The sequence below is a fragment of the Dipodomys ordii genome, unplaced genomic scaffold (genome assembly GCF_000151885.1).
Source record: "Dipodomys ordii isolate 6190 unplaced genomic scaffold, Dord_2.0 Scaffold156, whole genome shotgun sequence".
Classification (NCBI taxonomy): domain Eukaryota; kingdom Metazoa; phylum Chordata; class Mammalia; order Rodentia; family Heteromyidae; genus Dipodomys; species Dipodomys ordii.
Genome location: NW_012267372.1, coordinates 1,132,088 through 1,146,795, shown reverse-complemented (window position 1 = coordinate 1,146,795; position 14,708 = coordinate 1,132,088). Strand labels below are relative to the sequence as shown.

The following is a 14,708-nucleotide window of genomic DNA, read 5'->3' as shown; positions in this document are numbered from 1 at the left end:
GGACCCGGGGCGCCGCCCCCCGACGACGCCAGCTCCTCCGCCTCCAGCTCCAAGATGTGCTCGTCCGCCCGCGCCAGCTCGCGCCGCTGGATCAGGCTCAGGATCTCCAACACTGTGGGGGCACAAAGCGCAGAGGGTGTGTGTGTGGGGGGGGTCCCAGATCAGGATCCTGTGGGGGATGTGCATGGTGGGGGGCGCCTCTGGAGGGGGGTGGAAGACCAGGAGAGAAGGCTAGGGAAGAGAGAGCCAGTAAGAGAGACAGAGTGAAAAATCTAGGGCTAAGCCCGAGGCCGGTGGCTCCCGCCTGTCATCCTAGCTACCCAGGAGACTGAGATCCGAGGATCAGGGTTCAAAGCCAGCGTAAACAAGAAAGTCCATGAGACTCTGATCTCTCCAATGAACCACCAGAAAACTGGAAGTGGTGCTATGGCTCAGACAGTTAGCCTTGAGCTGAAGAGCTGAGGGACAGTGTCCAAGCCCAGAGTTCAAACCCCTCCACCAACTAATAAAAAAGAAAGAAAAATCTAGGGTTCATGACACCCAGTATGGTGGTGACCGCCTGTAATTCCAGAGCTAACCAGGAAGCAGAAGTAGGAGGATCATGAGTTCAAGGCCAGTCTCAATGAAGTCTAGGGAGACTCTGCCTCAGAAACACAAAACACAGCTTCCATGTCTCACGCTTGTCATCCTAGCTACTCTGGAGGCTGAGATCTGAGGATTGTGGTCCAAAGTCAGCAGGGGAAAGGAAAGTCTCTGAGACTCTAATCTCCAATTAACTACCAAAAAGACAGAAGTGGAGAAGTGTGGCTGATGTGCTAGAGTGCCAGCCTTGAGTGAAAAATGCTTAGGGACAGCACCCAGGTCCTGAGTTCAAGCCCCAGGACTAGCACAAAACAAACCCACACTAGACAGATAGAGAGAGATGTGAGCTACGGTCAGAGCCAGGAGGGGACAGAGCAGGGGCCAGGTGAGGAGGCAGATCTGGAGATGACTTGGGGTGCTTGGGGTGGGGATGGCTGTTGGGGAGAGCCCACACTCCAGCAGCGCCCCCCAGCTTTGCTCCAGCTAGGAGAAGCATGGGGTTGGGAGTCTGGAGTGGAAGCAGAGGGGAGGCGGGAGGGTCCCATGGCCCCGGGCGGCCCAGAGTTACCCTCCACACCTCCCCCTCTGCTTCCTCCCTGGCAGAGAAACTATTTCCTGGCCAGGGCTATTTCTGCCCATCCGTTTCCAGAAGGCGGGGGCTCCAGTCACCCCCTCCTCACCTCCCCGCCGTGCCCTCCCAATCCCCAGGGAGCTGGGGCTGAAAGAGCCAGGATGTAGAGGGCACTGGAGTGGGGGGGGGCGCACAGGGGCTGGGGAGGGCCCGGAATTCAGGTGTGGGTGTGGGAGGGGGATTCGGGGATGAGGATGCGGGTCCTGAGATGGAGTGAGATTCCAGGATAGACTAGAGGACAGGACAAGAATGGCGTTGGAAGTCAGTTGTGGTGGCTCACGCCTGTCATCCTAGCTACTCAGGAGGCTGAGATCTGAGGATCGAGGTTTGAAGCCAGCCGGAGAAGAGAAAGGCCTTGAGACTTTTTCTTTTTTTGTCAGTCATGGGGCTTGAACTCAGGACCTGGGTGCTGTCCCTGAGCTGTTCTGTTCAGGAGTTAGCGCTCTACTACTTTTTTGAGCCACGGCTCCACTTCTGATGTGTTGGGTGACTCACTGGAGATAAAGAGTCTCACAGACTTTACTGCCCCGGCTGGCTTTGAACTGCACTCCTCAGATCTTAATCCCCTGAGTAACTAGGATTAAAGATATAAGCCACTGGCACCCAGTTCCAGAGACTCTTATCTCCAACTAACCACCAAAAATCAAAAAGTAGAGCCGTGGTTTGAATAGTAGAGCATTAACTAGTTTTGAGAGGGGAAAAAAAAAGCTATGGACAGGTAGGGCGCTGGTGGCTCACGCCTCTAATCCTAGCTACTCAGGAAGCTGAGATCTGAGGATGCATCGGTTCAAAGCCAGCCTGGGCAGGTAAGTCTGTGAGACTCTTTATCTCCAGTAAACCACCAGAAAACCAGAAGTGGTGCTGTGGCTCAAGCGGTAAAACATTCGCCTTGAGCTGAAGAGCACAAGGACAATGCCCAAGCCCAGAGTTTCAGCCCCATGACTGACAAAAAAGAAAGAAAAAAGCCATGGACAGTGCCCTGGACCTGATTTCAAGCCCTGGGGCTGGCACAGAAAGGAAAAGAATGGGTTGGACGGAAACAGAGAGGACATTGAGGAGGGGACACTGGACAGACAGCAGAGAAGAAGAGGTTGAGGATGGAGGGGATGCTGTTAAAGGCTTGTGTTACTAGACAGATGTTGTACTGCTGAGCCATGCCTCCAGCCCTTTTTGCTCTAGTTATTTTTGACATTGGTCCTTCATTCCCCCCCCCCCCCAGGCAAGTATGAACCCAAGTTCCTACAACTTCTGCTTCTCATCCTAGTGGAGATGCCAGGCATGAACCACCATGGCCAGCTTCTTCTGTGGAGATGGAGACTTGGTGAACTATACTATTTGCTTAGGCTGGCCTGAAATTTCAATCTTCCAGATCTCAGCCACCGGAGTAGCTGAGGGTTTACAATTGTGATTTTTTTTTTCAATCAGTCGTGGGGCTTGAGCTCTGGGCCTGGGCTCTATCCCTCGGCTCTTCAGCTCAAGGCGAGCGCTCTACCACTTGAGCCACAGTACTACTTCTGGTTTTCGGGTGGTTTATTGGAAATAGGAGTCTCACGGACTTTCCTGCCGGGGCTGGCTTTGAACCGTGATCCTCAAATCTCAGCCTCCGGAGTAGCTAGGATGACAGGCATCTTCTTTGATTCTGATCATAGAGATGATTGTGGAGATGGTGGGGAGGATGGATTGGGGGTGCTGGAGGCTGGGGACGTGGGAGATGGATGGGACAGAGGGTGAGCTTCTTAGGGACACCTGTATGGGCTAAGAATGGAGGCAGGGAGGCCCAGGCAGGGGGAGGAGGGGAGCCACACGGCCATACCTCTACATCAGGGCTCCCCACTTACCTGACAAGGGCTCCTTCATCTTTGGGGGCTCCCGGATCTTGGGCGGGGGTTCAGGGGCGGCCTCTCCGGCGGGGACCACCCTCTCGGCCAGGGAGGCTCTCCTGGGCTTGGGCCCCCGGCCGAGGCGCAGGAAGGCCAGTCTTCGAGCAGCCTCCCCCGTGGCCTCCTCGTCGCCGTGGCCCCGGCTCCCCTGAAGCCGAGCTAGGAGGCCGAAATCTGCCGAGCTCCTTCGAATCCCCGGGGCCAGCATTCGGCCCAAGAAAGACCGGGGCTGCCCCTCCCCGGGGCTGCCGGCCCGGCGGCCGGGGGACCAGCCCAGGCGGAAGGGGGCCAGGCCCGCCAGCTTTTCCAGGGTGGCACGGCGGCGACACGATGTCCCATTGGGCAGGGGGCCCAGGTCCCCCGTCTCTCCCTCCAGCCCTGGAACCTCCTCGAAGGGGTTGCGGGAGGATCTGAGGGGCAGGGTCCCCGCCCGGGGCATCTTGGGGTCCGCCACCCCTAGACTCTTCAGGATGGGCATCTTGACGGGCGGGCACCTGGGGAGAGAGGACGGGTCAGCGCAGGTGCGGCCGGGGTGCATAGAACGTCCCTGGATCTATGAGGAGGGGGGGTATTACTGTCCTCTTCTTCAGCAGATGAGGAAACTGAGGCTCAGAGGGGCAGAGGCAAGGGCTTCAGGAGCAAAGCTGGCGCGGGTCTGATTTCAGGGCCTGGATTCACCCAACTGACCATCCATCCACGGGGCCGGCTGCAGCCTGGCCTGGCAGGGGGCGTGGCCCAGGGGCGAGGGCGTGGCCTGAAGGGGCTGGGTGTGGTCTGAGTGACAAGCATCATTTGTATATGGGGCGTGGCTTAACGGCACAGGTGTGGTGTCAGAGGCTGGGGCCGGACCCTGATTGGTCCGTGGCTTAAGGAGGTGTGGCTTTGGGGGGGCTCAAAGCTAGAGCATACCTGGCAAACACATTTAAGGCCTCAGAGTTCAAATCCCAGTCCTGGTCAAATACAAAAACACCAGGGCTAGGAAGGTGGCTCAGTGGTACAGTGCTTGCCTTGCATGCATGAGGCCCTGAGTTTGATTCCTCAGCACCCGATAAGCAGAAAAAGTTGGCTCAAGTGTGGCTCAAGTGGTAGAGCACTAGCCTTGAGCTGAAGAGCTGAGGGACAGGCCCCATGACCAACAAGAAAACAAAAACACCCTCCCTTCCCAGTTTGGATCAAGGGATTTGGAAGAGTCATGCTATATTTTTGTTTGTTTTGCCAGTCCTGGGGCTTGAACTCAGGGCCTGGGCACAGCCCCTGAGCTCCTTTTGCTCAAAGCTAGCTCTCTACCACTTGAGCCACAGTGCCACTTCCAGCTTTTTCTGTGTATATGGTACTGAGGATTTGAATCCAGAGCTTCATGCATGCTAGGCAAGCACTCTACCACTGAGCCACATTTCAATACCAAGATTCACGATCTTTTTGTTGTTGTTGTTGTTTGTCATGGGGCCTAAACTCTGGCCTGGACACTGTCCCTCAGCTCTTCAGCTCAAGGCTACCGCTCTACCACTTGAGCCACAGCACCACTTCTGGCTTTTTCTGCTTATGTGGTGCCGAGGAATCGAACTGAGGGCCTCATGCATGCAAGGCAAGTGCTCTACCACTGAGCCACCTTCCCAGCCCCAAGATTCACAATCTTAATTAGGCCTCCTACTCTATGAAGAAACCGGCTCAGGAGAAGGAAGAGCAAGGCTCTTTTCTAAGGTGGCACTCCCAGCCCAGGGTATCACCATAGGGAAACATCTGGGTGGTTCATCGGCCTCCTTCTCACCTCCTTCTCCCACCCCACCCCTGTCTAATTTGTTTCTCCTCTCCTCTCTTATTCATCCTTATCACCAATCTTTTGGGGCATGCAACGGGGCATGGTGGCACACACCTGTAATCCCAACACTAGGGAGGCTAGGGCAAGAGGATCTTGAGTTTGAAGCCCGCCTGGGCTATGTAAGGAGATGCTGTTTCAAAAAAACAAATGAAATCAGCTGGGCGCCAGTGGCTCACACCTGTCATCCTAGCTACTCAGGAGGCTGAGATCTGAGGGTCACGGTTCAAAGCCAGTCTGGGTAGGAAAGTCTGTGAGACTCTTTTTTTTTTTTTTTTTGCCAGTTGTGGGGCCTGAACTCTGGGCCTGGGCACTGTCCCTCAGCTCTTCAGCTCAAGGCTAGTGCTCTACCATTGAGCCACAGTACCACTTCCAGCTTTTTCTGCTATGTGGTGCTGAGGAATCGAACCCAGGGCCTCATGCATGCAAGGCAAGCACTCTACCACTGAGCCACCTTCCCAGCCCCTGTGAGACTCTTATCTCCAATAAAAAGCACTAGAAAACCTGAAGTGGCTCTGTGGTTCAAGTGGTAGAGCGCTCGCCTTGAGCTGAAGAGCTGAGGGACAGTGCCCAGGCCCAGAGTTCAAGCCCCACAAGTGACCAAAAACAAAAAACAAAAGAAATCATAAAAACACACATAATGCTCACATTTGTCATCTCTAGCAACTCAGGAAGCAGAGATCTAAGGATCGTGGTTTAAAGCCAGCCTGGGCAGGAAAGTCCAGGAGACTCTTATCTCCAGTTAGCCACCAGAAAACTGGAAATGGCATTGTGGCTCAAATGGATAGAGCACTAGCCTTGAGCTCAGGAACACCATCCAGGCCCTGAGTTCAAGACCCAGGATCCACAAAGAAAAAAGAAAATAACCCACAAATGATCCCAAGGGCTGGGAATGGAAGAGCGCTTGCCTAGCATGTACAAAAGCCTGGATCCCATTCCCAAACATCAAGGCTTTGCAAAGCCTTGAACCTGTCACAAGGGAGCTGGGCTTTCTGGGAATGAAGGGACCAGGAAGGTACTGAACTGAGTAGAAACAAGGCTTTTCCTATCTTTTTCTTTTTCCTGGGCATTGAACCTAGCCTCGCGCTGTGGATGCTGGGTAAGTGTTCCACCAATGGGCTACAACCTCAACTCCCATTTTAAAAGTACTTTTTCAGAGCTGTGTGGTAGCTGGTCAGCACAGATACACAGGAGGTAAAAATAGGAGGATTAAGGTTGAAGGCCATTGCAGGCAAAAGCTTGAGACCCTATCTGAACAAAATAAAAGTTAAAAGAAACCAAAACGCCCTAAGGGGTGGGGGTCAAGTGGCAGAGAAGCTGAAACAAATTCAAGATCCTGAGTTAAACCGAGCGCTGGTGGCTCATGCCTGTTATCCTAGCTACTCAGGAGGCTGAGAACTGAGGATCGCAGTTCAAAGCCAGCCCAGGGAAGGAAAGCCTGAGAGACACTTATCACCAGAAAATCAGAAGTGGCACTGTGACTCAAAGTAGTGCACTAGCCTTGAGCACTAAGGCTCTGGGACAGAGCCCAGGCCCTAAGTTTGAACCTTAAGACTGACCAAAACAAACAAAACCCCCAACTAAACCAAAACAAAATGAGCAAACAAACAAAAGCCCACAGTGAAAGACTCCAAACATTTTCAGAAAAATATAGAAAGCCAAGTGAATAACTGCTCCCGTGCCTGGAATCCTATCAGCATCTAATGCAAACCTCTATGCCATGTGCATTCTATTTCCTTTTTCTCCTTCTGAGGTTTCAGTACCATTAGAAAGCCGGGCATAGTGGTACACCACTGTAATCCCAGCACTCGAGAGGCAGAAGGAGAATCGTGAGTTTCATGTAGAACAGGGCCTGATGCTTCAGTCTCCAAGGAGACTTGCATGAGGAATGCGCGTTCTCCCCCCCCCCCCCTTCACTCGAATGCTGGTACTGGGCTTGAACACTGGGGCTTATGTAGTGTTATGCCCAGAAAAAAAATATGCCACCTCCCATGTTCCAAGCTCTCTAGAAAAACTGATGCCACACTAGTCTCTATCCTGTAAGCTGATGCCCTCTTTCTCTCGCGCGCACACCATCCACTTGGAAGATTTAGCTGTGGCCTGTGCTCCCGCTTTACGTTAATGGCTGCATAATATTCCATTTTCCCTCTCTGATGGAAATTCACAAAGTGTCCCAGGTTCACCTACGGCTATTTTTCACCAGGGTCAAGTGGAGGGGGGGACAGGACAGGACATTGGGATGTTTGTAGGTAGACAAGAAGCCTGGGAGGAGTTGGGAGCTCTCTTTCTGAGGTGAACTGTCCCTCTCCTCTCCCCGCCTTTCCACCACTATTTATTTATCAGCTTATATAAAAACAAAAAACAGGGGCTGGGAAGGTGGCTCAGTGGTAGAGCGCTAGCCTTGCATGCCTGAGGCCCTGGGTTCGATTCCTCAGCACCACATAAGCAAAAAGAAAAAAGCTGGAAGTGGCACTGTGGTAGAGCGCTAGCCTTGAGTTGAAGAGCTGAGGGACAGCGCCCAGGCCCGGAGTTCAGGCCCCATGACTGGACCCCAAAACAAAACAAAAAACAAAAACACCCTCCTTCCCCAGGTAGGATCAAGGTACCATCCTGGGGCTTGAACTCTGGGCCTGGGCGCTGTCTCTCAGCTCTTCAGCTCAAGGCGAGCACTCTACCACTTGAGCCACAGTGCCACTTCCAGTTTTCTAGTGGTTTTAATTGGAGATAAGAATCTCACAGACTTCCCTGCCTGGGCTGGCTTTGAACCGTGATCCTCAGATCTCAGCCTCCTGAGTAGCTAGGATATATGTGAGCCACTGACTAAGAGATCTCAGCTCTTGTTTCTCAATCCTCTTGTTTCCAGACATAGATCTGGGCCTCCCTCTGGCCTCCATGGTCCCCTATCACCCTGACAACCTGGGGGGGGGCCTCCACGCATGCTCACATACAAGGCACACAGGGACCTTCCTGTCCTCCATCTTCTGAATTCCTTCACCCCAAAATGTCCCCATCACTCCCCCACAAAGTCTCCACGTCCCAGCCCAGAATAACTGGCTGACATTATCTGGAGCTGATCTGACATTCTCCCACCCTGTACCCCACAAAGTACTCCCAATATCCCCCCGACACTAAGTAACCACCATTACCCAAAACTGGCCCAGGCCTCGCTCCCCTTCCTGGATCCAACACCCCCTTGGCTGTCTCCGACATCCTGGCCCCCCCCAACGCACACACCCGCGTCAGCCTCCCTCCCCATGCCCGGGCCCTGACTCACTTCCCAGGCCTCCTGAAGCCCCCAGCCCCCCAGTTCTTGCAGGATGTCTCAGCGCCCAGAGCTTCCCCCTGAAGCCCCTCCTCTTCCTCGCTGCCAGCCTCCCCCCCCCACCCCACAAGCCCCAGACCCTCCAGGGCAACCCGGCCCCTGTGTGCACAGTTCAGCACCTCCCAGACCCAGCCCTCAAGAACGCTTGGTTTGTGTTTGGTGACAGGTTGTGCATGCGGTCTCTCGATTCCCTCTGCATCCTAGGTGCTGGGATTACAGGCATGCGCTACCACGCTGGCTTGAGAACGCACTTTCCAAATTGCACATCCCTCCCAAACCCCAAACTCCAATCCATAGGTTCTTATCCCCAAAGACAAATCCTGACATGACCAAGTGCCAGCCTTGCCCTCGCCCGTCTCCAAGAACCCTGTCTTTAGGAGGAAGCAAGCACCCCATACCCACCACCACCAGGCCCCCAAGTCTCTCCACTGGGCTTCGCGCGTGTGTTGCACCGAGGGTGCTTGCTGGTGATTTCTCAAGATTCTCTCCTCCCTCTCCTCCAGCTTCCAAGGGTCCTCAAATTCTCCTGCACCCCTCTTCCCACTGCTGTCTGTGTCTGCCTCCTTGTCAGTGCCCCCTCTTTCTCCTTAGGCCTCCTGCTCCTTTTGGGTTCATGCAATAGGTTCAGGTAAGTTCAGGGCCAGGCAGCTCTTTGTGGGTGGGATTGGGGGGGGTCCCCTGCTTCCAGGCCGCTCACCTCTGTCCTCCGTGCCTGTCCCTCCGTGCCTTCTCCTGTCCCGTCCCCAGGCTGCTCCAGCCAGGACTGCTGAAGGCTTGGATCTGGGGGGGGGTGCTTGGAGGAGGGCAATTTCCTGTCAGGAAACCCCTCCCTCTCTGGGGCCAGGGGCGGGAAGGGCTCATTATCTGTCTGTCCTTTTAGGCGAGCCCATGGTTGGACTGGGCAGGACCAGGGCCACAGCCCAGTCTCCCCCCCCTCCCCCCCTCATTCCCTGAGCCCCGACCGGAACTCCCTCCACACCCTCCTGCCTACTCTTCACGCCTTCCAAGGTGACAAGTCCATCCTGGGCACCCCAGGGAGACGCCCCAGGGCTGGACCAGAGCCCAGAACTGCTCTCCAGCCTGGGCAAAGCTAAGGCTCTTGAGGGAGGATGGGGGGGTGTCTTAACTTTGCTCCTGTACCAAGCTATGGAGGACTTTAGAAAGAAATAACCATTGGCCGCAGGGGGCTGGGTTTGGGGACCCTGTGGGGGTGGCACTGGCTTTGGAATTGTAGTTCTCTGTGCCTTCTTCATTTTTTCATAAAACAGGCTGGCCTTGAAGAGTGATCGTCCTGCCTCTGCCTCCTGAGGGCTGAGCTTACAGGTGGGTGCTACTCTGCTCAGCTACCCCTGCTAAACCATCAGGAAGTTCTTTTTTGTTTGTTTGTTTGTCAGTTTGGGGGCTTAAACTCTGGGCTTGGGCGCTGCCCCTCAGCTCTTCAGCTCAAGCCAGTGCTCTATTGCTTGAGCCACAGCGCCACTTCCGGTTTTCTAGTAGTTTATTGGAGATAAGAGTCTCATGGAGTTTCCTGCCCAGGCTGGCTTTGAACCGTGATCCTCAGATCTCAGCCTCCTCAGTAGCTAGGATTACAGGTGTGAGCCACTGGCACCCCGCAACCATCAGGAAGTTCTAATCCTGCCCCTGAGAAGGGCTGGGTTTACCTGTTCTGTTCCCCAGCGCGCCCCCCCTCCCTCAGCCCTGCCCCTGTCGGCTTGATCTCTGGGACTGGGTGCTGTCCCTCAGCTCTTCAGCTCAAGGCTAGCTACAGCGCCACTTCCGGCTTTTTCTGTTTATGGGGTGCTGAGGAATCAAACCAGGGCCTCATGCAAGGCAAGCACTCTACCGCTGAGCCACCTCCCAGCCCCCACCCCTGTCTTCTTTATCTTCCTGGTCTGGAGCTCCATTACCCTCCCCCTCTGCAGCCCTTCTCCCCGCCACCCCCATTTCCCAGGAATGTGCTTAGATTTTTCTAGTGCCTTCCGTGGTCTGAAAAGATCAGATCATCTGTCTCCACCGCAGACTTAGTGCGGTTTTTGTTTATCTTAGGGCTGGGGATGGAACCCAGGGTCTTGAACTCACTAGGCCCGAGCTTCCATACTGAGCCTCATCTCTGGGTCTGGAGCACTTTGAAAACTGGACTGTGACACCTCTGGGTTCAAGTCTGCTGGGTCACACAGGAAAGGGAAGGAGCCAGCCTGGCCCCTGGGTCAGCGTCTGCAGCCAGAGCCATGCCACCGGCCATCTGTCATGGGCTATGACCATTGTGAGCAACTCCCCTTTCTTTATTTAACCAGTACTGGAACTTGCACTCAGGGTCTCTTGTTTTTGGCTAGATTTGGTAAGGCTGGTGCTCACCACTTGAAACACGCCTCCAGTCCAGCATTTTGCTAAGTTAAACCAGAGAGAATATGGCAACAGACTTTTCTGCCTGGGCTGGTTTTGAACCATGCTCTTCCTACCTCAGCTCCCCCCTCGAGTGCTCTGGCCGGCAAGTGTGAACAGCCATCTGTGGCTAATTTCATTTTGTTTTATTGAGATATTATTTACATAGCATGAAGTGCACCCTTTGAAAACCTGTGGTTCAGAGGGTTTGGGGATATTCCCAAGGATGCAGCAAGCAACACCAGAGATCGGATTCCAGAACATTTGCATTGCCCCACAAACCCCTGGCCTAGAGAAGTCAATCTTTAGCTGGGCACTAGTGGCTCACACCTGTCATCCTAGCTACTCAGAAGGCTGAGATCTGAGGATGGTGGTTCGATGCCAGTCTGGGCAGGAAAGTCTATGAGACTAGACTTTCTTAGTTCCAATGAACCACCAAAAAACCGGAAGTAGAGCTGTGGCTCAAATGGTAGAACACCAGCCTTGGGAATGAAAAAGCCAAGTGAGAGCTCCAGGCCCTTGTACTGTCACAGACAAACGAACAAACAGAAAAAGGCAAGTTTTCCCCCACGTTGTGAGTCTCCTCCTCTGTGAGCCTCAGTCTCCCTCATCTGGGAAATGGGGGTGGGGACAAGTGTTGAGAAATACAGAGCCAGGCAAGGCTTCCAATGTGTATGGAGAGGGTGTGCTGCCCCCTGGTGGCGAGATGGAGAACTGCATCTGCAGGCGCTAGGACCGGGGAGTGTTGGGGGGTGTGGGGGGGGGAGGCCTGGCTTCCATCCCACTCCCATGAGCCCCCACGAGCCCTGCAGAGCCTTTGTATCACAAAGCTACTAGATTCCCATCCTGAACTCCCTCCTCTCCTTTTCTAGCCTTCATATCCTCAGGCTTCACCCACTAAACCATCAAGAGCGGTTCTAAGCCTGCCCCTGAGAAGGGCTGGGTTTACCTATTCTGGGTGATTTGCCCTCTAGTATGTTAGTTATTATTCAAAAGCAGGAAAACAATCGGGTGCCGGTGGCTCAAGCCTGTAATCCCAGCTATGCAGGAGGCTGAGATCTGAGGATTGCATTTTGAAGCCAGCCAAGGAGAGAAAAGTCCTTGAGACTTTAATCTCCTGTTTACCACCTTCACGCTGGAAGTGGAGCTGTGGCTCAAGTGGTAGAACGCCAGCCTTGAGCAGAAAAGCTTAGGATCAGCACCCAGGCCCTCCTGAACACACATACACACACACACACACACACACACACACACACACACACACACACACGAGGAAAACATGTTAAGAACTCAAGTTAAGCTGGGCGCTGGTGGCTCATGCCTGTAATCCTAGCTACTCAGGAGGCTGACATCTAAGGATCATGGTTCAAAGCCCACCCGGGCAGGAAAGTCCAGGAGACTCTGATCTCCAATGAACCAGCAGAAAACCGGAAGTGGCGCTATGGCTCCAGTGGTAGAGCGCTCACCTTGAGCTGAAGAGCTGAGGGACAGCACTCAGGCCCAGAGTTCAAGCCCCATGATGGACAAATAACAAAAAGAACTCAAATTTGAGGATTCAAATCTCAGGCCCACTACTCAGGGTGGCAATAATGCCTGATTTCTTTTCACCGCACAGATCAAAGGCTAACCCTAGCATATAGAAACATCCATGGATGGTATGTGCCAGGGTTATGTGTGTGGATGTTGTTTATCGTGGTGGTACTGGGTTTTCAACTCAGGACTTCATGTTTGTTAAGCAAGACCCTCTACAGTTTAAGTCATTGGGCCAATCCTAGTTCATATTACTTTATAGATAGGGTCTTGCTTTTATACCCAGGCTAACCTGGACTTTGATTCTCCTATTTATGCTTCCCCTTGTTGCCAGGATGACAGACATGTACCACTACACCCAGCCATTGATGGAGAGGGAGTCTAGTGAGCTTTTAAGTCCAGGCTGGCCTCTGATCTTTGCCTCCCAAGTAGCTAGGATTACAGGCTTGAGCCCCCATACAGGCCCATAAATTTTTAACAAGTAGCTCTCTCTCTGGGGGTAGGGGTGGGAACTTGTGTGGGCAGCATTTGGCAATATGTACGATGCAAACATATCCACCTGGGATAATTTCAAGCCACCAAGGTGACATCATAGACAGTGTGTGTGTGTGTGTGCGCGCGCGTGTGTTGGTCCTGGGGCTTGAACTCAAGGCCTGGGTGCCTGAGGTTTTTTTGCTCAAGGTTGACACTATACCACTTGAGCCACAGCTCCACTTCTGGGTTTTTTTTTTGCTGGTTTATTGGAGATCAGAGTCTCACAAACTTTTCTGCCCTGTCTGGCTTCAAACTGTGCTCCTCAGGCCTCAGCCTCCTGAGTAACTGGGATAACAGGTGTGAACTACCCGCACACAGTTCTGAGAAAAAGTACAGCCGTTCACTGGGTAGATAGAGTAACCATTGGAAATCCCACCTAATAGAGAAATGAAGCAAAATAATTTGGAGACGAGCGCATATTACCTTTGTTTTTCATACAATTTACTTAATTGCATGTTTGCATAATTTAATTTTTTCTGCATAATTTAATTTTTTTAAATCATGACAACGGTTTAACAAGTAGTTCTAAAGTTCCTGGGACTGTGAGGACTGCTTCCCGGTGCACTAACTCCAATGCACTACTCTTGTCAATATGCATTTTTCAGAAAGGGGAAACTGAGGTTCAAGACAGGCTGGGTAGGTCTTTAGATTTGGGGTCTTGGAGTTCTGAGGCTGACTACACCTCACTGCAAGGGCAATTCCTCTTCCACGGTGCTGTGTGGCTTCTGTAAAGCCTTTCCCTCTCTGGTCTGATTGCCCATGCAAAGATGAGTCATGCTGTTCAGGCCAGCACCGCTTCTCAGTGGCTACTTCTGCCCTAACAGGGAAGTCAGGGCAAACAGAGGCTTAGAAATCCCAGGTGAAGCTGGGCGCTGGTGGCTCACGCCTGTCATCCTAGCTACTCAGGAGGCTGAGATCTGAGGATTGCAATTCAAAGCCAGCCCTGGCAGGAAAGTCTGTGAGACTTTTATGATCAATCAACCAGCAAAAAGCTGAAAGTGGAACTGTGGTTTAGGTGGTAGAGCACTAAGGAAAAAAAGCTGAAGGGCAGAGCCCCTGCCTTGAGTTAAAGCCCCATGATGGGGGGCTGGGAAGGTGGCTCAGTGGTAGAGCGCTTGCCTTGCATGCCTGAGGCCTTGGGTTCGATTCCTCAGCACCACATAAGCAAAAAGAAAAAATCCGGAAGTGGCGCTGTGGCTCAAGTGGTAGAGCACTAGCCTTGAGCTGAAGAGCTGAGGGACAGCGCACAGGCCCAGAGTTCAGGCCCCACGACTGGACCCCCCCCCCAAAAAAAGCCCCATAATGGAGAAAGAAAGGAAGGAAGGAAGGAAAGAAATTGCAGGCGACTTCCAGGGAGGATGTCCTAGTCACTGCGCCCCAACTTTTGGAGCCTGGAACTTTCTCCCTGTAGGAGAAGTTAGTCCTCTGCTGTGGCTGCATCCTGTACCCCATCATCCAAGTTGTTTGTTACCTTAGCGACTTGGGGGTGGGGTAAGAACAGAGGCCTGGGCCCTGAGATCCCTTTAGGGGTGAGGAGTATGGGGGTCAGGGCCCTGGGCCTGGAGCCTGCCTCTGGCGGTGGGGGCTGGGGTGTGTGTGGGGGTGATGGGGTCTCTGTCCTCATTGTCCCCAGGGGTCTCTCTTTTATTATTATTATTGTTGTTGTTGTTGTTATCGGTGTCCCTCCCTTTGTGTCTGTCCCGTCCCTGTGTGTGTGGGGGGATTCCTCCCCGCCTTTACCTCTGTCCGAGAATCTGTCTGCCCTTCTATGTCCTTCTGTCAGTTTCGTCCTTTCTGTTCTCCCGAGGTCTTTGTGTCTGTCTGTCTGTCTGTCTCTTTGTGTTTTCTGTTCCTCCTCTCTGGGTTTCTTTGTGTCTCTCTGCGTCTCTGGGTCTATCTCTCCATCTCTCCGACGTCTTTCTCCGCGTCTCTGGCGCTGGGCCTGGGCCTCTCCCCTCCCTCCCTCCCTCCCTCCCTCCCTCCTTCCTCCCCCCTCCCCCTCCCCCCCCCCCGCGGCCCTCCCCCGGCCCC

The 14,708-nt window shown here is 53.5% G+C and overlaps 1 protein-coding gene across 1 annotated transcript in view; it reads right to left on the bottom strand.

Annotated features, from left to right (window-relative positions):
- LOC105997997 overlaps positions 1-8,991 on the bottom strand; it is an 11,422-nt gene extending 2,431 nt beyond the window's left edge. Inside the window, exons 1-3 of the mRNA XM_013032592.1 lie at positions 8,929-8,991; positions 3,052-3,587; positions 5-112 (exon numbers count right to left, since the gene is read on the bottom strand). Coding sequence (XP_012888046.1) covers positions 5-112; positions 3,052-3,571 — 628 coding nt within the window. The 5' untranslated portion in view covers positions 3,572-3,587; positions 8,929-8,991. The remainder of the gene's footprint in view (positions 1-4; positions 113-3,051; positions 3,588-8,928) is intronic.
- Positions 8,992-14,708: the final 5,717 nt, after the last annotated feature.